The following is a 24,528-nucleotide window of genomic DNA, read 5'->3' as shown; positions in this document are numbered from 1 at the left end:
CACCACAGGGCTCCTTTCCATACCACCACCAAAGGGCTCCTTTCCATACCACCACCACCACAGGGCTCCTTTCCATACCACCACCACCACAGGGCTCCTGTAATAATAATCTAATAATCTGATAATCTAATAATCTGAAATATCTGAAATATCAAATTTACATAACCTTTCTAGGACAGGCGTTCCGCTAGCGGAACCCCTTGACAACATTCCGCTGAAAAGGCAGCGCGGGAAATTCCAAAATATTTTTTTGAAATATGTAACTTTCACACATTAACAAGTCCAATACAGCAAATGAAAGATACACATCTGGTTAATCTAACCATCATGTCCGATTTCAAAAATGCTTTACAGCGAAAGCACAACATATGATTATGTTAGATCACCGCCAAGTCAAAAAAACACACAGACATTTTTCAAGCCAAAGATAGGAGTCACAAAAAGCAGAAATAGAGATAAAATTAATCACTAACCTTTGATTATCTTCATCAGATGACACTCATAGGACTTCATGTTACACAATACATATATGTTTTGTTCGTAAAGTTAATATTTATATCCAAAAACCTCAGTTTACATTGGCGCGATGTTCAGAAATGCCTCCAAAATATCCGGAGAAATTGCAGAGAGCCACGTCAAATAACATAAATACTCATCATAAACTTTGATGAAAGATACATGTTTTACATAGAATTAAAGATACACTTGTTCTTAATGCAACCGCTGTGTCAGATTTCAAAAAAACTTTACGGAAAAAGCAAACCATGCAATAATCTGAGACGGCGCTCAGAAAAGAAAGAAAAATTCTCCACCATGTTGGAGTCAACAGAATTCAGAAATTACATTATAAATATTCCCTTACCTTTGATGACCTTCATCAGAATGCACTCCCAGGAATCCTAGTTCAACAATAAATTGTTGTTTTGTTCGATAATGTCCATTATTTACGTCCAAGTAGCTACTTTTGTTAGCACGTTTAGTACACATATCCAAACATTCGTGCAGGTTCAGCCGAACGTCGGACGAAAACTTCAAAAAGTTATATTACAGGTCGAAGAAACTTGTCAAACTAAGTATAGAATCAATCCTTAGGATGTTGTTATCATAAATATTCAATAACGTTCCAACCGGAGAATTCCTTTGTCTGTAGAGAAGCAATGGAACGCAGGTCGCTATCATGTGAAATGCGCATGACCAGGACCTGGCTCTCTGCCAGACCACTGACTCAAACAGCTCCCATCCGGCTCCACATCACAGTAGAAGCCTCATTCAAGGTTCTACAGACTGTTGACATCTAGTGGAAGCCGTAGGAAGTGCAAACAGAACCATATTCTACTGTGCATTCAATAGGGGCTGAGTTGAAAATCGACCAACCTCAGATATTCCACTTCCTGGTTGATTTTTCTCAGGTTTTCGCCTGCCATATGAGTTCTGTTATACTCACAGATATCATTCAAACAGTTTTAGAAACTTCAGAGTGTTTTCTATCCAATAGTAATAATAAATAATATGCATATATTATCATCTGGGACAGAGTAGGAGGCAGTTCACTCTGGGCACGCTATTCATCCAAAAGTGAAAATGCTGCCCCCTATCCCAAAAAAGATAAGTATTCAGACCCTTTACTCAGCACTTTGTTGAAGCACCTTTTGCAGCAATTACAGCCTTTAGTCTTCTTGGGTGTTTCGCTACAAGCTTGGCACACCTGTATTTGGAGAGTTTCTCCCATTCTTCTCTGCAGATCCTCTCAAGCTCTGTCAGGTTGGATGGGGAGCTGTGCTGCAAAGATATTTTCAGGTCTCTCCAGAGATGTTCGATCGGGTTCAAGTCTGGGCTCTGGCTGGGCCACTCAAGGCCGTTCAGAGACTTGTCCCAAGCCACACCTGCATTGTCTTCGCTGTGTGCTTAGGGTCATTGTCCTGTTGCAAGGTAAACCTTCACCCCAGTCTGAGGTCCTGAGCGCTCTGGAGCAGGTTTTCACCAAGGATCTCTCTGTACTTTGCTCCATTCATCTTTCCCTCGATCCTGACTAGTCTCCCAGTCCCTGCCGCTGAAAAACATCCCCACAGCATGATGCTGCTATCACCAGGCTTCACCGTAGGGATGGTGCCAGGCTTTTGGCAAACTCCAAGCGGGCTTTCATGTGCCTTTTGATGAGAAGTGGCTTCCGTCTGGCCACTCTACCATGAAGTCCTGATTGGTGGAGTAGTGCAGAGATGGTTGTCCTTCTTGAAGGTTCTCCCATGTCCACAGAGGACCTCCAGAGCTCTGTTAGTGACAATTGGGTTCTTGGTCACCTCCCTGACCAAGGCCATTCTCCCCCGATTGCTCAGTTTTTGCCGGCGGACAGCTCTATGAAGAGTCTTGGTGGTTCCAAACTTCTTCCATTTCCTACATGTTTTGGTAGCCTTCCCCAGATTTGTGCCTCGACACAATCCTGTCTCAGAGCTCTACAGACAATTCCGTCGACCTCATGGCATGGTCGAATCTACATGTAGATTCATATCTACATGGACATACTACCTCAATCAGCCCAACTAACCTGCGTCTGTATGTAGCCTCGCTACTTTTATAGCCTCGCTACTGTATATAGCCTCGCTGCTGTTATTTTTCAGTCTTTTTACCGTTGTTTTTATTTCTTTACTTACCTATTGTCCATCTAATACCTTTTTTGCACTATTGGTTAGAGCCTGTAAGTAAGCATTTCACTGTAAGATCTACACCTGTTGTACTTCGCGCACGTGACAAATAACTTTGATTTGATGGTTTTTGTTCGGACATGCACTGTCAACTGTGGGACCTTACATAGACAGGTGTGTGCCTTTCCAAATCATGTCCTATCAATTGAATTGACCACAGGTGGACTCCAAGTTATAAAAACATCTCAAGGATGATCAATGGAAACAGGATGCATCTGAGCTCAATTTTGAGTCTCATAGCAAAGGGTCTGAATACTTAAGTAAATAATGTATTTCTGTTTTTTATTTGTAAGACATTTGCTTTCACTTTGTCATTATGGGGTATTGTGTGTAGTTTGCTAAGGCTTTTTTAAATCCATTTTAGAATATGCCTGTAACGTAACAAAATGTGGAAAAAGTCAAGGGGTCTGAATACTAAGGCACTGTATATACAGTACCAGTCCAAAGTTTGGACACCTACTCATTCAAAAGTTTTTCTTTATTTTTACTATTTTCTATATTGTAGAATAATAGTAAAGACATCAAAACTATGAAAGAACACATATGGAATCACGTAGTAACCAAATAAGTGTTAAACAAATCAAAATATATTTTATATTTGAGATTCTTCAAAGTAACCACCCTTTGCCTTGATGACAGCTTTACACACTATTGGCATTCCCTCAACCAGCTTCACCTGGAATGCTTTTCCAACAGTCTTGAAGTGGTTCCCGCATATGCTGACCACTTGTTGGCTGCTTTTCTTTCACTCTGCAGTCCAACTCTTCCCAAACCGTCTCAATTGGGTTGAGGTCGGGTGATTGTGGAGGCCAGGTCATCTGATGCAGTACTCCATCACTCTCCTTCTTGGTCAAGTAGCCCTTACACAGCCTGGAGTTGTGTTGGGTCATTGTCCTGTTGAAAAACAAATGATAGTCCCAACGCAAACCAGATGTGATGGCGTATCGCTGCAGAATGCTGTGGTAGCCATGCTGATTAAGTGTGCTTTATATATAAATTATATATATATATATATATATATTATGAATCAATGGGGGTGCTTGTGAGCAATGCCTTTTTGTACCCTTTCTTGAAGTTACAGTAGATATGAAAATAATGCACCTTAATGATCTCATGCCATATGATGAGCATATAAGCTAGATGTTTGTGGTATAAAATACATTTGTTTATGCATGATATTGTAAGTTAAATAGATCAAATGTGTGTCATCCACATCAATCAGCAGATTAAGCCAAGTAGAGGTTAAATTCTGTGCTCAATGCCACCTCTCATATTTGTTTTAGCCAAGCTGTCTTTGCAAACAAGATGAGGATAAGTGGTTGGAGGAAATTAGGCCCATCTAAGCCCATTGACAAGATAATAAAATATCTTTGATCCAGTCTGTTATCTGGCCTGTGATTCAGATCCTTGTCATGTTCAATGATTGGCTTAGAAAAACATATACGAATCAAGACACAGCAATGCGATATTACCACGAGGACAATGTTATTGCCGCTGTCAATATGGCCTCCCATGCACTCCCAACCCTGTCTTAGTGCCACTGTAAGCTGTTTTCCCTGGTTCCTTACGTGACTCTCTGAAAATACGGGGGTGGTGAAAACCATGTAGTGAAAACCCCACAGAGTTTTGAAACCCAGATGCTGAGTGCCTAATAAAGTTGTTTTTACCCATCCAGCCCTTTTATATAATAGTAACAACAATAATAATTATTATATATAAATATAGATCAGTGGCCCACTTGAGGGAGGAAGAACAGAAGCCGGACATGATGTAGCTAACCAAGGCCATGGACCTTGGATGACTAATGGGGTAGATACATTAACTTATAAGGCATTAGCTATATGTTTATGCCTCATTGAAAGTGTTACTAAATTTCCACTCCATTTTTCAGTATGGATGTGTTTTGGAGGACAGTCTGGCGTTATCTTTTGAGACTGACTATGAATGCTGATATGTATTTTTTTTTTTTTTATTCTTTTTTTTTTTTAAATGTCCTTGCTTCTCCCCTCGTCTATGTTCTAACAACTGTCAGCATACTGAGACTTGTTCCTCTACACTACTCTGACTCGAACATCCTCTAAATTAATATTCAGTGTTAAACTAAATCATGAATTTCCTGTGCATATCAGGATAATTTTTTATTTAGAAGAGCTTTGCCGCAGTTGCGAGCATCTGTTGCGGTCCTAAGACAAATGTCCTCTTTTATTTAATGTGAGGCCTGTTGTATTCTGTTCCCAAAGGACTACAATGATGAGATCAGACAGGAGCAGCTGAGGGAGCTCTCCTACTTGAACGGAGGATCAGAAGACACCAGCAGAGGGAGGACTGTACGTGGGCGGGGCTTACGACTGGCTTCCACCACAAACACACGGTACGTATTTAGATTTCTACCATTTGCCAAGATGAGCCATGTTGATTATGATCCGCTGGTTTGTTGGTCTCCATCCCAACTCATTAATGGTCATTGTGTGTGTGTGTGTGTGTGTGTGTGTGTGTGTGTGTGTGTGTGTGTGTGTGTGTGTGTGTGTGTGTGTGTGTGTGTGTGTGTGTGTGTGTGTGTGTGGGTGTGCTTGTGCATGTGTGTGGGTGTGTGGGTGTGCTTGTGCATGTGTGTGGGTGTGTGGGTGTGCTTGTGCATGTGTGTAGTTTTGTTTGGTATCCGTGTGAACTTTAACTGCGATCATAATCAAAATGTGATCTTGGCTTCATTGCGTTTAATACTCATACCCCGTTTGATGAATGATTCGTCATTTGTTTCAAGCACATATAGTTAATTATTCATGATGTAACGTTTTCATAATTAATGTCATATTTTATATCTCAGACATGACATACCTCATAATTCATATTTTATACATCTACCCCGACCATGTCTCCAGTGTGACAGTTTCTCAAGGATTTTGAGTGTACGGTGATGACTTGCACGATTCTACCTCAGCTGGTAATGAAGCTTAAACACAGCCCCTCTTCTCATATGATTCTGATTCTGCCCATTTAGAATCACCACCATGTCCCTCCCCTGATTCACTCCTTATGCCTCCTCGATAAGCCATTACTGTAAATCTCCATGAGAAATATGCACCGGTAATGTGGCTGTGATTCTCCTTGGAGTCTTTGTATTTTCCGATCATAAAGGACTGCTAGCTTAAGTGAAGGATCTGCAGTGCCAGAAGACTGTATCTTCTGCCTCCTCCGTCTTGCTAGTGTTAAAACGTCTGGATATTCTCCAGATGTAGAAAGCTTTATGACCTTAAGTCCACCCTGGACTCCCTGTGGTGCTCCTCTGGCCCTTCTAGGCAGTAAAGAAGAAAGCACCTCAGCATCTGTCTCCCAACACCCTAATTTCAGCTCAGACACACCAGTGCCCATTTGCGAGTTGTGTGCACAGTCAAATAGCTGTTAGTGAACCCTAAACATTATAGCATCTCTTGTTGGGATAAGCACAGGGAGTCAGAGGGTAATTTCCCTGCCAGGACGCAGGTTGACGTTCTGGAGGCAGAACTGAGCAATTTCCGCCAGAAGGGCTAGCTACAAAGTCAAAATTGGCTAAATCGTAAAAAAAATAAAAATCTAAACAAAAATGTGCTTTTTGGTCTTAATTTAAGGTTGGGGTTAGGCATTAGGGTTACCAGTGTGGCTAATGTTAGGGTTAAGGTTAGGGTTAGGTTTAAAATCTGATTTTATAACTTTGTGGCTGTGCCTGCTATTGACTGCACTGCAGAGCTGCCTCCAGTACATGAGTCATCCCAATAAACCTGCTGCCAGGGCTGCTTCGGTATATGAGACAGATGGACATGAGGATTCTCTACAAATGCAGGTAGAACCGGTTTCCCAGGTCATTGGAATTCAATTTTATTCAATTTTATTTTATATAGCCCTTCGTACATCAGCTAATATCTCGAAGTGCTGTACAGACACCCAGCCTAAAACCCCAAACAGCTAGTAATGCAGGTGTAGAAGCACGGTGGCTAGGAAAAACTCCCTAGAAAGGCCAAAACCTAGGAAGAAACCTAGAGAGGAACCAGGCTATGAGGGGTGGCCAGTCCTCTTCTGGCTGTGCCGGGTGGAGATTATAACAGAACTATGCCAAGATGTTCAAAAATGTTCATAAGTGACAAGCATGGTCAAATAATAATCATGAATAATTTTCAGTTGGCTTTTCATAGCCGATCATCAAGAGTTGAAAAACAACAGGTCTGGGACAGGTGGCGGTTCCATAACCGCAGGCAGAACAGCTGAAACTGGAATAGCAGCAAGGCCAGGCGGACTGGGGACAGCAAGGAGTCACCACGGGCGGCAGTCCCGACGCATGGTCCTAGGGCCCAGGTCCTCCGAGAGAAAGAAAGAGAGAAGGAGAAAATTAGAGAGAGCCAAGATTTTCAAAATGTTCATAAATGACAAGCATGGTCAAATAATAATCAGGAATAAATCTCAGTTGGCTTTTCATAGCCGATCATTAAGAGTTGAAAACAGCAGGTCTGGGACAGGTAGGGGTTCCATAACCGCAGGCAGAACAGTTGAAACTGGAATAGCAGCAAGGCCAGGCGGACTGGGGACAGCAAGGAGTCACCACGGCCGGTAGTCCCGACGTATGGTCCTAGGGCTCAGGTCCTCCGAGAGAAAGAAAGAGAGAAGGAGAAAATTAGAGAGCGCCAAGATTTTCAAAATGTTCATAAATGACAAGCATGGTCAAATAATAATCAGGAATAAATCTCAGTTGGCTTTTCATAGCCGATCATTAAGAGTTGAAAACAGCAGGTCTGGGACAGGTAGGGGTTCCGTAACCGCAGGCAGAACAGTTGAAACTGGAATAGCAGCAAGGCCAGGCGGACTGGGGACAGCAAGGTGTCATCATGCCCGGTAGTCCTGACATATGGTCCTAGGGCTCAGGTTCTCAGAGAGAAAGAGAGAACGAAAGAATTAGAGAGAGCATACTTAAATTCACACAGGACACTGGATAAGACAGGAGAAGTACTCCAGGTAACCAACTGACCCTAGCCCCCCGACACATAAACTACTGCAGCATAAATACTGGAGGCTGAGACAGGAGCGGTCAGGAGACACTGTGGCCCCATCCGAAGAAACCCCCGGACAGGGCCAAACAGGAAGGATATAACCCCACCCACTTTGCCAAAGCACAGCCCCCGCACCACTAGAGGGAAATCCTCAACCACCAACATTACAATCCGGAGACAAGGCCGAGTATAACCCACAAAGGTCTCCACCACAGCACAAACCAAGGGGGGGGCGCCAACCCAGACAGGAAGATCACGTCAGTAACTCAACCCACTCAAGTGACGCACCCCTCCTAGGGACGGCATGAAAGAGCACCAGCAAGCCAGTGACTCAGCCCCTGTAACAGGGTTAGAGGCAGAGAATCCCAGTGGAGAGAGGGGAACCGGCCTGGCAGAGACAGCAAGGGCGGTTCGTTGCTCCAGAGCCTTTCCGTTCACCTTCACACTCCTGGGCCAGACTACACTCAACCATATGACCTACTGAAGAGATAAGTCTTCAGTAAAGACTTAAAGGTTGAGACCGAGTCTGCGTCTCTCACATGGGTAGGCAGACTGTTCCATAAAAATGGAGATCTATAGGAGAAAGCCCTGCCTCCCGCTGTTTGCTTAGAAATTCTAGGGACAATTAGGAGGCCTGCGTCTTGTGACCGTAGCGTACGTATTGGTATGTACGGCAGGACCAACTCGGAAAGATAGGTAGGAGCAAGCCCATGTAACGCTTTATAGGTTAACAGTAAAACCTTGAAATCAGCCCTTGCCTTAACAGGAAGCCAGTGTAGGGAAGCTAGCACTGGAGTAATGTGATCAAATTTCTTGGTTCTAGTCAGGATTCTAGCAGCCGTATTTAGCACTAACTGAAGTTTATTTAGTGCTTTATCCGGGTAGCCGGAAAGTAGAGCATTGCAGTAGTCTAACCTAGAAGTAACAAATGCATGGATTAATTTTTCTGCATCATTTTTGGACAGAAAATTTCTGATTTTTGCAATGTTACGTAGATGGAAAAAAGCTGTCCTTGAAACAGTCTTGATGTGTTCGTCAAAAGAGAGATCAGGGTCAAGAGTAACGCCGAGGTCCTTCACAGTTTTATTTGAGACGACTTTACAACCATCAAGATGAATTGTCAGATTTAACAGAAGATCTCTTTGTTTCTTGGGACCTAGAACAAACATCTCTGTTTTGTCCGAGTTTAAAAGTAGAAAGTTGTCAGCCATCCACTTCCTTATGTCTGAAACACAGGCTTCTAGCGAGGGCAATTTTGGGGCTTCACCATGTTTCATTGAAAAGTACAGCTGTGTGTCATCCGCATAGCAGTGAAAGTTAACATTATGTTTTCGAATAACATCCCCAAGAGGTAAAATATATAGTGAAAACAATAGTGGTCCTAAAACGGAACCTTGAGGAACACCGAAATGTACAGTTGATTTGTCAGAGGACAGACCATTCACAGAGACAAACTGATATCTTTCCGACAGGTAAGATCTAAACCAGGCCAGAACTTGTCCGTGTAGACCAATTTGGGTTTCCAGTCTCTCCAAAAGAATATGGTGATCGATGGTGTCAAAGGCAGCACTAAGGTCTAGTAGCACGAGGACAGATGCAGAGCCTCGGTCTGACGCCATTAAAAGGTCATTTACCACCTTCACAAGTGCAGTCTCAGTGCTATGATGGGGTCTAAAACCAGACTGAAGCATTTCGTATACATTGTTTGTCTTCAGAAAGGCAGTGAGTTGCTGCGCAACAGCTTTTTCAAAAATTTTTGAGAGGAATGGAAGATTCGATATAGGCCGATAGTTTTTTATATTTTCCGGGTCAAGGTTTGGCTTTTTCAAGAGAGGCTTTATCACTGCCACTTTTAGTGAGTCTGGTACACATCCGGTGGATAGAGAGCTGTTTATTATGTTCAACATAGGAGGGCCAAGCACAGGAAGCAGCTCCTTCAGCAGTTTAGTAGGAATAGGATCCAGTATGCAGCTTGAAGGTTTAGAGGCCATGATTATTTTCATCATTGTGTCAAGAGATATAGTACTAAAACACTTAAGTGTCTCTCCCGATCCCAGGCCCTCGCAGAGCTGTGCGGATCCAGGACAGCTAAGCCCTGGAGGAATACGCAGATTCAAAGAGGAGTCCGTAATTTGCTTTCTAATGGTCATGATCTTTTCCTCAAAGAAGTTCATGAATTTATTACTGCTGAAGTGAAAGCCATCCTCTCTTGGGGAATGCTGCTTTTTAGTTAGTTTCGCAACAGTATCAAAAAGAAATTTTGGATTGTTCTTATTTTCCTCGATTAAGTTGGAAAAGTAGGATGATCGAGCAGCAGTGAGGGCTCTTCGGTACTGCACGGTACTGTCTTTCCAAGCTAGTCGGAAGACTTCCAGTTTGGTGTGGCGCCATTTCCGTTCCAATTTCCTGGAAGCTTGCTTCAAAGCTCGGGTATTTTCTGTATACCAGGGAGCTAGTTTCTTATGACAAATGTTTTTCGTTTTTAGGGGTGCAACTGCATCTAGGGTATTGCGCAAGGTTAAATTGAGTTCCTCAGTTAGGTGGTTAACTGATTTTTGTCCTCTGATGTCCTTGGGTAGGCAGAAGGAGTCTGGAAGGGCATCAAGGAATTTTTGTGTTGTCTGAGAATTTGTAGCACGACTTTTGATGCTCCTTGGTTGGGGTCTGAGCAGATTATTTGTTGCGATTGCAAACGTAATAAAATGGTGGTCCGATAGTCCAGGATTATGTGGAAAAACATTAAGATCTACAACATTTATTCCATGGGACAAAACTAACAGTGCAGTGTCCGAATGAATGGCTTGTCTGGGAGAAAAGTGATATGATGACTGTTCTGCTTCAAACATCATTATGACTGTATCTGTCCAAGCAGAAAATGTTATGCTTCTCTTCCACTTTACAACACTTAAGCTTGTGACCACCACCAGCTGAGGCAGTCTGTATAATATCTGCCCACATTACAAACAAGAGTTGAAATCAGCTACCATTACACTTTTGCACATACAGTAGTTGTTTGAAATCAAGAAAGCAGCGTTTCATTTCCACGTTGGATAACGAATATTTTCGAGATGCAATCAATACCATAGTGATGTTTTTGACGTATGTTGTTCAACATACAGTACTCAGAGTATGCTACGATATAAATGTCCTTAACTCACAAGGGACAATATCAATGTTCGAGATGGCCAGACTAAGTTATATCATGCTGTGATCTCATCAATGTTTTGTTTTTTAAACAGGGCACGGGGAGGTGCGGCCCCACCACCTCCACCAGTCAGGGGGGCAGCTGTACCCAGGGGAACAGTGGGTAAGCGGAGTGTCCTGCCACAAGCCACATTAACGAGAGGAGTACCCGCTCCCAGGGCCAGGGGAACACCAGGGAACCCCGGATACAGACCCCCACTGTTACCCATCACACACGAATCATACGACGACTACGTAAGTCTGACTCACTTTGCCCCACTTGTAATGTTCAATGTTGAATAAGTACAGTGCCTTCAGAAAGTATTGATAGCCCTTGACTTTTTCCACGTTGTTCATTTACAAAGTGAAATTAAAATGGATTTAATTTAAATTTGTCAACAACAACAACAAACAAATATTAATGGAAAATAAAACACTACCATATCTTTATTAGTTAAGTATTCAACCCCTTGAGTCAATACATATTCAAATCACCTTTGGCAATGACTACAGCTGTGTGTCTCTCTGGGTAAGTCTCTAAGAGCTTTCCACACCTGGATTGTGCAACGTTGCCTGTTATTCTTTTCAAAATTCTTCAAGCTCTGTCAAATAGTTTGTTGATCATTGCTAGACGACCATTTTCAGGTCTTGCCATAGATTTTCAAGATTTATATCAAAACCTTAACTCGGCCACTCAGGAACATTCCCTGTCTTCTTGGTAAGCAACTCCAGTGTAGATTTGGCCTTGTGTTTTAGGTTATTGTCCAACTGAAAGGTGAATTCCTCTCCCAGTGTCTGGTGGAAAGCAGACTGAATCAAGTGTTCCTCAATGATTTTGCTTGTGCTTAGCTCTATTCCGTTTATTTTTATCCCCAAAAAACCTCCCTAGTCCTTGCCTATGACAAACATACCCATAACATGATTCAGCCACCACCATGCTTGAAAATATTACCAGTGATGTGTTGTGTTGGACATGCCCCAAACATAGGATTAAAGGTTCATTTCTTTGACACTTTTTTTGCAGTATTACTGTAGTGCCTTTTTGCAAACAGAATGCATGTTTTGTAATATTTTTATGCTTTTCAAGCTTCCTTCTTTTCACTCAATCATTTATGTTAGTATTGTGGAGTAATACAATGTTGTTGATCCATCCTCAGTTATCTCCTATCACAGCCGTTAAACTCTGTGACTGTTTAAAAATCCCCATTGGCCTTATGGTGAAATCCCTGTGCGGTTTCCTTCATCTCCGGCAACTGAGTTAGGAAGGACCCCTGTATCTTTGTAGTGACTGGGTGTGTTGATACACCATCCAAAGTGTAATTAATATGCTCACCATGCTCATAGGGATTTTCAATTTCATAAGTGCCCTTCTTTGCGAACAATTGGAAAACCTCCCTTGTCTTTCTGCTTGAATCTGTGCTTGAAATTCACTGCTCGACTGAGGTTATGGTTTTTCATGTTCGCTAGCTGCAGATATTCATAAGCTATACATTACCTCATTTTCCTATTAGTTGACAGGTTAGCTGTCATGTTAGGGTAGTAGATGCCTGCACAGTGGAGCTCATATGATGAGTTGGATATTTGTTTACATAGCCAGCTAACAAGTTGCTTGTTTTGCCCTGTTTCTACCGATGCAATTTATTTGGAAACGATCCCAGTTTCGTAACTAATCAGCTAACATTGGCAAACTCTGTAGTTAGTCTATCAGGCAAAAAAACGAGTTGATTAGCGGAGAGAGGGAGAGATAGAGAGTGTGTGTTTGGAATGGGAGGTGTGTAACTGTATCACACAATTTATTATGGAAACCCCTTATTAGAAAGAGAGTATGTGTACAGTATGTTTGAGAAAAAGAAATAGAGGAAGGAAGAGAGAGAGAGACCGTGTGAGAGGAGAGAGAGATTATGTTCCTGACTACAATTGTATCATATTTGTTGCTCCTCTCCATCTGTTCCTCTGTTCCTCTAGGTCAGTGAAAGAGAGGGAAGTGGTGTCCATCTGTTCCTCTAGGTCAGTGAAAGAGAGGGAAGTGGTGTCCATCTGTTCCTCTAGGTCAGTGAAAGAGAGGGAAGTGGTGTCCATCTGTTCCTCTAGGTCAGAGAAAGAGAGGGAAGTGGTGTCCATCTGTTCCTCTAGGTCAGAGAAAGAGAGGGAAGTGGTGTCCATCTGTTCCTCTAGGTCAGTGAAAGAGAGGGAAGTGGTGTCCATCTGTTCCTCTAGGTCAGTGAAAGAGAGGGAAGTGGTGTCCATCTGTTCCTCTAGGTCAGTGAAAGAGAAGGAAGTGATGTCCATCTGTTACTATGTTCCTCTAGTTCAGTGAAAGAGAAGGAAGTGATGTCCATCTGTTTCTCTAGGTCAGTGAAAGAGAAGGAAGTGATGTCCATCTGTACTCTGTTCCTCTAGGTCAGTGAAAGAGAAGGAAGTGATGTCCATCTGTACTCTGTTCCTCTAGGTCAGTGAAAGAGAAGGAAGTGATGTGGAGAGTCACAGCTCAGCAACAAAAGGCAGGGAGGAAGAGGAGTTAGAGATGATTGGAGGGATAGAGAGGTTGTGTGAGGAGAGGGGAGAGGGAGAGGAGAGGATGAGGAGAGTGGAGGTAGAGAGGAAGAGGAGAGTGAAGAGGAGAGTGAAGGAGAGGAGAGTGGAGATAGAGGAGGGAGAGGAACATGAGGAGCAGGAAGAGGAGGATGAAGTGGAGGGAGAGGACGAAGCAGAGGTAGAGGAGGAAGAAGAGGGAGGGGAAGAGGGAGAGCACACATTCGAGAGGAGAGCATACGTTTCCATGTCCCACCATTCACCCTTGCAGCACACATACTGGGCCTAATGTGACACTGGCAGGGGTTTTAGAGTTGTTTTTAAAAGTGGTAGGAGCTTATGTCTGTTCCAGAGTTTGTAATGGATTAAAACAAGAAAATGGGCGGGGTTGACCATCTTGACCACTTGTGGAGTTATTACAATGTTGGACACACAGGCAGCAAATGGTGAAAGTATGTGTTTTGGGGAATGTTCAACATTTCCATCATAAATGGGTACATTGTGTGGGGGAACCTGCAAAGGCCCCTTCCCAGAAACTGCAGGTGCTGGTCCCTGAAGGTATCCAAAATGCAGCTTGTGCATTCACTTTGTGATATGGCTACATTGGCCGGAAGAGGGGAGACAGGAGTGTGGCACCAGGGTGCGGTCCGAGTTGTAACTCATTTGAAAGCAGGTGAAGTTTGAAGGCCGCAAGAGAGGGTGTGTGGTGTGCATCCGGAGTGGACGCAGGGCATAGTGTGTTCTGTGCCACTTTGCAGGATGGATCCGTGCTTCCAGTGTAGATATAGAGGTCTATAGAGTCTGTCTGCATTCCTGATTTCTCTAACCATTAGCTTAACTGTGTAATATTGACATAAGCTCAGAATCACTTGTTTTTCAAACACGGTCCTGTTTTATCAATTGCTGTGCTGAACAATGGACAGTTCATTACCTCTGTCAAATGTCTATGTAGCTTAAAGTTATGTGTGTATTTTTTATTGCAATAAAGATGATGACGCTACATAATACACATTTACAATAGGCTTCCATCTACAAAATACAGTACATACAGCCTAATGATATATACACTATTTTAATAGCAGGACACTGTAAAGTCCATTATCCCTGTGAAGAGTATGAATTAGGCTGCTTGAGAAGGTTTGAATCCTAAGCAACCTGCCTACACATTGTTGGAAGTACAATAGACCAACAAACATACTGTAGTAAGTCAAAGCTGTGTGCTGGAAAATCTTGGTAGAGCGTGGGTGAAATACGCATTGTGGTGCTCATGAATTTCCTTTCTTTTTTGGCTTCAGACCAGTGCCTACTTCTCACTTCAAACATAGTTGTTTGTTTTAAATAGAATGAAACAACGATGAAGCATAGACTTTAAAGGGTAGACTTCAAAAAACACAGTTGCAACCCCATCCTTGCTGTGTGCAAGTTGTTTTTAGTTCATATAACTGAAATCACATTACCACTCGATGTACTTTATAAAATATAATGATAATTCACCTTTCAAAGGTGAACGCTGAATTGTGACCTCATGAAAAAAGCTACATTTTTACCAGTCAATTTCCACCGAGCTTTGCCGCTATTCAAAGCCCTTGTGTGTGCTGGCAATTGGCAGATTAGCCTGTTTGCATGGGGAAATGCACAAGCACAGCCTCATTACCAAAACCGAATAGAGTTCTGACGGAGAGCCTGTGTATTTCTTGAGAGGCAAAAATCTGGACATTTTTCTCCCCAGTAATTGGGGGTTGGGAGCGACGATGGGAGCACAGAGACGGATACCAGGGGATTAAAGAATGAAGGAGTTTGTCCTGAAAATGTTCTCCTCCTATTTTGCCCCCTATGAATCTCACCTTGCTCTATCCTCTACGCCAGTACTCAATTTTCTCTCAGAGTGTTCTTTCCAGAGTGTAGGCAGACCTCTCTCTCTGTAAGGTCGAGGTATTTTTTTCCCACTGAAGTATACATGATGCTGTGATGCGTTACACTACCTCCTTCTCCTTGGTGCGAGTGCAGATTATAGTCACGGTCACGAGGAATCAACAACAAGTGTCAGTGTTTTTTATTGTTGCTGTCGCTACTTTCTTCTATTTGTCTTTGTGAAGACATACTGTATGTGCTGAATATTGAATATAGAGGTAGAACACAGAGCACGCTCCTCGTGGCATGACGGGAATTTCTCCAGAGGAAGCTAGGATTGATGGCCTCTGTCAAGTTGTCAGTCTCCCTCATGAAACTGATACTGTTAAAATGACCATGATCGCACCTGTTAGGGATAGTATTGATTCACAGCTGCAATGCATAGCTACAGAGAGATAAAGAGTTGTTGAATTTCAAGGTACTATTATTGCTCTTTATACCATGTCATTGTTGAATACTCGAAGGACATTGTAGAGCATGCATTATTTCCCTATAACGCACAGTATATCGGCACGGTAGAATTCAATGGATATACTGTATATAGTTCATTCTTACAGTACATGTTTTGATTTAGCTGCTTTTTAAAGCAAAGGTCAAATTGAAAACTTCATTGGTATTGTTGAAATCGATTTTCATAAAAGCAAGCTAGGACTGATGGTTTGGTTAGCTAACTAACAAGTATGTTTGGTTACCACGGCAACTACTGTAGCTATCTAGTAAACTTGCTAGCTCCTTTAGTGGTAATCAACTCGGGGCTCTATGCGTTCTTTGGAAAATAATGCAACTCTGTGGAAGGTCAGTTCCACTCAGCTAGCGCTTCATCAACATGGCTGGTTAGCTTTCTCTGTTGAAAATACTGAATCTAGCGGAATCGAAGCTTGACACCCAGAAATGGGAGTCGACACCGGGAGTCGACGGGCAAGTAGATTATTAATACATTTTTTCTATGCCTGACTAGTTTTGACAGCACAGATATGCCCTCATTGTTGTGCTTTGTATTTCAGTGCTTTTCTCGAGTTGCAGTCTATTTAATTGATCTGCATATGAATTGTTGTTTTTGTAACCTGTAGATTTATCGAGCTTATGCCGTAACAGAATATGAATAAACATTTACACATCCTATTTGTTTAAACAAATCCACTTGCTGAAATGTAGTTAATCATAGCTCTTCCGTGGATCCGCACAGCTGAAGCTGGGTTATTTTCCTGCTTTCACTGTTACCCACTCCCACTTTCAACCAAACAATAATATAAAATGACTAAATTGATCCTGCTATTTTGTGAATTCACTCACTTCAGAGCTAATGTGGTAGTTTGCTGTTTCATCAAGCTAATTTACTGTCTTGACAACTATTGCAGAACTGACAGTGGCCGAAATGAATTGTTTCTAAACAATTCAGAGCATCACTAACGTTTTTGGTCAGTGTTATGATTAGGATTCCATGATTTGAGCTTCATAATAGACCCCTTGAGACCCAGACCCAGAACCACACCAGTACCAGTACACAACGAGACCTAGAGCAGACTTCTTGAGACCCAGACCAAACCATTTTCAATACTTATTTTCTGTATATATTTTTTAAATTCATTTGGCCAAATCAACTCCTGCTATTTGAAGTATTTGAAAGTATTTTCATATACTGTCTTATAAATATTGGTCCATTTTAAAATTGGGTTCAAATTCATGGAGTATTGAAATATTTCTATTTGAAAATGCACTTGTCTGTGTATTTGAGTACTTTCAAATATACTGAACAAAAATATTAATGCAACATGCAACAATTTCAACGTTTTTACTGAGTTAAAGTTCATATCAGGAAATCAGTCAATTGAAAAATGAATTAGGCCCTAATCTATGGATTTCACATTACTGGGAAGGGCGCAGCCATGGGTGGGCCTGGGAGCCAAGCACACCCACTGGCGAGCCAGGCCCTGCCAACAGAATTCGTTTTCCCCCACGAAATAACTTTATTACAGACAGAAATACTCCTCAGTTTCATCAGCTTTCTGGGTGACTGGTCTCAGACGATCCCGCAGGTGAAGAAGCCATAAGTGGAGGTCCTGGACTGGAATGGTTACACGTGGTCTGCGGTTGTGAGGCCGGTTGGACGTACTGCCAAATTCTCTAAAACAACGTTGAATGTGGTAAAGAAATTAAATTAAATTCTCTGGATAGCTCTGGTGGACATTCCTGCAGTCAGCATGCCAATTGCACGCTCCCTCAAAGCTAGAGGCATATTGGTGTGTGACTAAACAGCACATTTTAGAGTGGCCTTTTATTGTCCCCAGCACAAGGTGCACCTGTGTAATGATCATGCTGTTTAATCAGCTTCTTAATATGCCACACCTGTCAGGTAGATGGATTATTTTGCGTTCATATTTATGTTCAGTATGCATGCCAATGCCTTTGCAAATGATTTCCTAAACCAATATTCAATTACTTGTATTTATCAAAGGAAAAACTATCAAAATAATTATTTTGAAATTATTTGAAATACATAACTGTATTTGAACCCAGGTCTGATCCAGACCTAAACTAAGCTTAACACTTTTGACCAAGATCCTTAGCCAAGACCCAAACCAAGACCACAAATATAACCTACACTGAGTGTTCAAAACATTAAGAGCACCTTCCTAATATTGAGTTGCACCTGGATTCACCTGATCAGTCTATGTCACGGAAAGAGCAGGTGTTCTTAATGTTTTGTACACTCACCATAGATTCATGTGTGCTTGTTAAACAAAATCTAAAACTCTGTCACTTATGGCAGACCACAAATAATATACCTGAAAGCAAACGGATGAAAGAAAATGTGTTGAGGGTCTCCCGAGTGGCACAGAGGTCTAAGGCACTGCAGCGGTCTAAGGCACTGCAGCCCTGGGTTCGATCCCAGGCTGTGTCATAGCCGGCCGCACAATTGGTCCAGCATTGTCCGGGTCAGGGGAGAGTTTGGCCAGTTGGGACATCCTTGTCCCATCACGCTCTAACAACTCCTTGTGGTGGGCTAGGTGCATGCAAGCTGACTTCGGTTGCCAGCTGGACAGTGTTTCCTCCGACATGTTGGTGTGGCTGGCTTCTAGTTTAAGCGAGCAGTGTGGCTTGGCAGGGTTGTGTTTCGGAGGACGCATGGCTCTTGACTTTTGCCTCTCCCGAGTCCGTAGGGGAGTTTCAGCGATGGGACAAGACTGTAACTACCAATTGGGGAGAAAAATGGGTAAAAGTACAATAAAATATAGAATTTCTTAAAACAGAGGCTACACAGACAGAGAATGATGCCAAAATGTGATAAAATGCAGGGCTTGGAGATACTTTGAAGAAAATATATATTTATCCAGAACAGAATAGATACAGTATAGCACAAGGTCACACTGTGGAAGTGGTACAGATTCTTTGCTCGAAATCAAATCAAATAGTTGTTGTCAAATGCGACAAATTCCGTGAAATCTTTACTTACAAGCATTTCCAAACAATGCAGAGTTGAAAAGTAAGAAACATTTGCACAAAAAAAGGATATAATAAAACAATGAAATATCAATAAAGAGGGTACATACAAGGAGTACCAGTACCGAGTCAATGTGCAGGGGTACGAGGTGTTGAGGTTATTGAGGTAATATGTACATGTAGGTTGGGGTAAAAGTAACGGGGCAAGCCAGATAGATAACAGAGTAGCAGCAGAGTGTGTGTGTGTGTGTGTGTGTGTGTGTGTGTGTGTGTGTGTGTGTGTGTGTGTGTGTGTGTGTGTGTGTGTGTGTGTGTGTGTGTGTGTGTGTGTGTGTGTCAGTGTAGTATGTGTCAGTGTAGTATGTGTCAGTGTAGTATGTGTGTGTGTGTGTGTGTGTGTGTGTGTGTGTGTGTGTGTGTGTGTGTGTGTGTGTGTGTGTGTGTGTGTGTGTGTGTGTGTGTGTGTGTGTGTGTGTGTGTGTGTGTGTGTGTGTGTGTGTGTGTGTGTGTGTCAGTGTAGTATGTGTGAGTGTGTGGGTAGAGTCCATTGAGTGTGCATAGAGCTAGTGCAAGAGAGTCAGGGATAAAGATAGGGGGTCAATGCAAATAGACCAGGTAGCCATTTGCTGTTCATTAGTCTTATGGCTTGGGGTTAGAAGCTGTTCAAGAACCTTTTGGTCACAGAGCCTTTTGGCTCCTGTACCGCAGTGTAGAGTGCAATAGAGATTGCATAATCTGTGGATCTGTTGAGGCGCAATATGATCTATTTAAATGTTTTCTAAGATATGTGAAATTCTAATAATTGAACCAATGTGTGTATTTCTCAAATGTGGTGGCAGATATTGATGTAGCTCTTTTATGCACACTATGTTGTAAGCTCACTATTCTACATACGGAAAAATCAAGCTCGCCTTCTAGAAACACCATGCATGACAAAATGGAACAAAATATATTTTCTTGGGCTACCTAAGGATGGCATGCACATCTGGAGTAATTGCTTTTTAACAATAGGCTTGGTTACACTGCTGAGTTCCCATTTGTGAGATGAACTAATTATGGAAATGTGATTCTCCATGCACAACTCCCTGTTTAATAAAACACAAGTAAGACACACACCTCAGGTAGATTGTTTAATAACTTTATATACTGACTTAGAAGTAAGCGGAATACCCAAAAGCCTTGGTATCAGTTGTAATCCAAGGGATTCCTAACAGCCATAGAGTAGGAAAACTACAAAAGAAACCTAACAAATATACAAATGCAGCGTATTCCAATTTTTTTATGAGACCAGTTATGAGCCTATCTGGTTATGAGAACGGTCCTCTCTAAGGACCTTCATTCAGAAGGTGTTTTAGTCTTTGTTATTATGTTACTTTATATTACTAATTTGATTCAAAACTCTCTGAATAACAGCTTGTGAAGTACTCCCTTTTTGTGGGCTCTTTTTATGTCTTTCACAGGCTGCAATAAAAGTGAAATGCGTAAAGCGGAGTGTGTCGCTTGAATATGCATAGGAGTAAAATCAAGTCCGTGTAGCCACAACAACTGGATTGCAGCAGAAAGACAAAGGAACCCACCACTCATTTCAGGGCTCTGCATTCAGAGGCAGCCCCGTGTGCAGATTAGTCACTGTCAGGGGACGCGCAGGTTGTCAATTGATAATGAAGCATAGAGCTGAAGGCCTTTATCTCCTAATTACAGTGAGCCAGGACTCTCCAGCCCATGTGTTAATACTTGATTTATTTCCTCCTGGCCTGTTCAATAGCACCAGCGTTAATTGGTTTTCCAAATGAGTGTTGAAATATAAGGATCAGGTTTCATTAACAAGAGGGCGCGGCCGACCGCAGCACCCATTATGCATGGCGCCTTGTAAGACATGTTAAGGTCAGCGAGGTGAAAATCCCTGGCTTTGTAAACAAACATGTACTTTATAGATAAGTGATATTGACACAATAAACTGTAGCAGGACAGTAGCCAGTCAATGCTGCTAGAACGTATCTCATCTTTGAAATCCTATTGTGGCCTTAACCGCTCACTTATAAGGCCACAGTTTCATTTTTTATTATGTTTTTTTCCATTGAAAGACTTCCACAATAGTTTGTTCAAACTAAAGAAGTATTATATTGTATACTGTTTGTATTGAGTGAAAATAATCTGTCACCAAAAAATACGACCTCAGCATGAGAATAATGTCTAGAGAATGTAGGGAAAATTACATTCCATCTTCTCACAACGCAGATACATGATAACCTTGAAATTGCGGTAATATGTAATTGCAGAATTGACATGATCCTGGACGTCTGTCTCCCCTGACTGGTTTACATGTCAGCGGCGGACAGTGCCGAGGCGATGTGGAGTATTCTGTCAGCCGGGTACGCTAACAAAACGGTCAATTAGTGAGCTAGTTAGGTCTCTGACCCTGTCATTATGGGAAAGACTCGTAGAGAGAGGAAGTGGCATAAGATCCCCTGAACAACTTAATCCCTGACACAATTCCTAACTTTAATTAAGTCAAATCCATGTTCATACTCTTATAAAGCCACACAAGAGCCCAAAGCAGAATTTAAATCGGCTTGAGCCAACAAAAGAGGCAGGCGGTATCTCAGTAGTCTGTAGCTTCATTTGGCAACTTTTCCCCTCTCTAGCATGGGTCTATAACAGTAATGGCAAAGCCAACAACACCAAATAGAGGATGTTATTTCATATTTATTACAAGCAGCTGTGAGGGAAGGGAATTATTTGATTTGTTTTATGATGACTGTCTCATAAGGCAGCTGTTGAGTATTCTAGCATGGAAGTCTTGGCAGAAATTGTGTTTCCATAACAATAAAGCAGACTTAGTCCACATTTGGTTGTGTTACAGCCTGAATTTAAGAAGGATTAAATACACACAATACCCCATAATGAAAAAATGAAACCATGTTTTTGGAAATGTTTGCTAATTTATTGAAAATTAAACAGAAATATCTCATTTATATAAGTATTCACACCCCTGAGTCAATACTTTGTAGAAGCACCTTTGGCAGCGATTACAGCTGTGTCTTTTATGGGTAAGTCTCTAAGAGCTTTCCACATCTGGACTGTGCAACATTTGACCATTATTCTTTTCAAAATTCTTCAAGCTCTTGGTAAGCAACTCCAGTTTAGATTTGGCCTTGTGTTTTATGTTATTGTCCTGCTGAAAGGTGAATTCATCTCCAAGTGTATGTTGGAAAGCAGACTGAACCAGGTTTTCATCTAGGAATTTGCCTATGCTTAGCTCCATTACGTTTATTTTTTATCCTGAATAACTCCCCACTCCTCAGCGATTACAAGCATACCCATAACATGATGCAGCCACCACTATGCTTGAAAATATGGAGAGTGGTACTCAGTAATGTGTTATTGGATTTTCCCCAAATGTAACACTTTGTATTCAGGACAAAAAGTGAATTGCTTTGCTATTATATTTTTGCAGTATTACTTTAGTGCCTTGTTGCAAACAGAATGCATGTTTTGGAATATTTTTATTCTGTACAGGCTTCTTTTCTTTTCATTCTGACAATTATGTTAGTATTGTGGAGTAACTACAATGTTGTTGATCCATCCTCAATTTTCTCCTATCACAGCCATTAAACTCTGTAACTGTTTTAAAGTCACCATTGGCATCATGATGAAATCCCTGAGTGGTTTCCTTCCGATCCGGCAACTGAGTTAGGAAGGACACCTGTATCTTTGTAGTGACTGGCTGGCTGTATTGATACATCATCCAAAGTGTAATGAATAACTTCACCATGCTCAAAAAATACAGATGGCAGTGACAGCAGAGTGGATTAAACAGCAGTTTATGCTCAAAGGGATGTTCAGTCTCTGCTTTTTTCTTTTTTACCCATCTACCAATAGGTGCCCTTCTTTGTGAGGCATTGGAATACCTCCCTGGTCAACCCTGTGGTTGAATCTGTGTTTGAAATTCACTTCTCGACTGAGGGACCTCATTGAAAAAGCATGTTAAAACCTATTATTGCACGAAGAGTGAGTTCATGCAATTTATTATGCAACTTGTTAAGCAAATATTTACTCCTGAACTTATTTAGGCTTGCCATAACAAAGGGATTGAATACTTATTGACTCAAGACATTTTCGCTTTTCATTTTTAATTTGTTTTTAAAGGAAATCGGAAAACATAATTCCACTTTGACATTATGGCGCATTGTGTGTAAGCCAGTGACACAAAAAAAAATGCAATTTAATCCATTTTAAATTCAGGCTGTAACACAACAAAATGTGGAAAAAGTCAAGGTGTGTGAACTTTCTGAATGCACTGTAGTTGGAGAGTATTGTTATTAATACATTTGGAGAAGATTATTGAAGAAGAGTATTGCAGGATTATAATTGCAGCAGCAAACCCTTGCTCTGATAGGTTATTACAACAGTCAGATGATGCTCATGACTTTCTATGATTCAACTTCGTACTGACAGTGACAAACATTTGCTGTGAATGAAAAGTGTTTATCATTATCAGTTGAATTTAAATACTTATATTTATAGTAGATCTATAACTACTGTAATAGATCCTCCAACTTCGATGAATATTGAAGCTATTAAATCGACCAAAAGGAAGAGAAAACAATTTTACTGTGATGGCAGACTATGTTTTGCGATGTCAGACTTTTCCAGTGTACAAGGATTAGAAGACCGGGGAGATTACAAAATGATGATGATTGACATAAATTAGGCACTTTGAACACCAAGCAAAAAGCTTTAAATAAGCAAGATCCAGCGATTAGAATGGCTTCATCTTCAGAAATGTGACAGAGGAGATAGCAGAGCCAAAAATACACATGGCAGTGACAGCAGAGAGGATTAAACAGCAGCTTTGAAATGAGTAGCTCAGCCTGGAGCCTGGGTCTGCTACAACAGACGTGTCATAATATGAACACTGACTGACTGCAGCCAGGCTCATTAAAGGAAGAGATAATGTATGCCTATTTTACGGTCTTCCCCAGTGTCTAGGTAGACTTTACGGTATACATTATCATATATATATTAGACCTAAAATAAGAGGACTGTTGCTGAAACAATAGCTCTCTGGGAATTGTGTGTGTTTTAGACAGTGGAGTCTGAAGAAAGTGTTTCACAATCATGACTCAAGGATGACAAGTGTTTCAACAACTCCGGAAACAGAAAACTGAGAATAGACTGTGTTGTAGTATGGACTTTAACTAAATAGTAATGAAGGAAATGGCAGTAAATTCCTCCTTGTATGAATTTTCCAAGCTGTCATCAAGGCAAAGGGTGGCTTCTTTGAAGAATCTCAAATATAAAATATATTTTGATTTGTTTAACACTTTTTGGGTTACTACATGACTATGGAAATATGTGTTATTTCATAATTTCATGGCTACACTATTATTCTACAATGTAGAAAACAGTAAAGAAAAAAGAAAAACCCTTGAATGAGTACAGTAGGTGTGTCCAAACGTTTGACTGTTACGATATACAGTGGGGAGAACAAGTATTTGATACACTGTCAATTTTGCAGGTTTTCCTACTTACAAAGCATGTAGAGGTCTGTACTTTTTATCATAGGTACACTTCAACTGTGAGAGATGGAATCTAAAACAAAAATCCAGAAAATCACATTGTATGATTTTTAAGTAATTAATTTGCATTTTATTGCATGACATAAGTATTTGATCACCTACCAACCAGTAAGAATTCCGGCTCTCACAGACCTGTTAGTTTTTCTTTGAGAAGCCCTCCTGTTC

At 41.4% G+C, this 24,528-nt stretch overlaps 1 protein-coding gene across 7 annotated transcripts in view; it reads left to right on the top strand.

The window, feature by feature from the left end:
- Positions 1-24,528, top strand: part of LOC139580471 (KH domain-containing, RNA-binding, signal transduction-associated protein 2-like) — a 126,934-nt gene that overhangs the window by 83,642 nt on the left and 18,764 nt on the right. For all 7 annotated transcript variants that reach the window (XR_011676046.1, XR_011676045.1, XR_011676043.1 and 4 more), the window contains 2 exons: positions 4,940-5,070; positions 10,954-11,152. Coding sequence is in view for 2 of the 7 variants with exons in the window: in XM_071409205.1 (XP_071265306.1) it covers positions 4,940-5,070; positions 10,954-11,152 (330 nt within the window). In the remaining 5 variants the exon portion in view is untranslated. The remainder of the gene's footprint in view (positions 1-4,939; positions 5,071-10,953; positions 11,153-24,528) is intronic.

The sequence above is a fragment of the Salvelinus alpinus genome, chromosome 7 (genome assembly GCF_045679555.1).
Source record: "Salvelinus alpinus chromosome 7, SLU_Salpinus.1, whole genome shotgun sequence".
NCBI lineage: Eukaryota > Metazoa > Chordata > Actinopteri > Salmoniformes > Salmonidae > Salvelinus > Salvelinus alpinus.
Note: the sequence above shows the minus strand (reverse complement) of the source record. Positions and strands in the feature narration are given on the sequence as shown.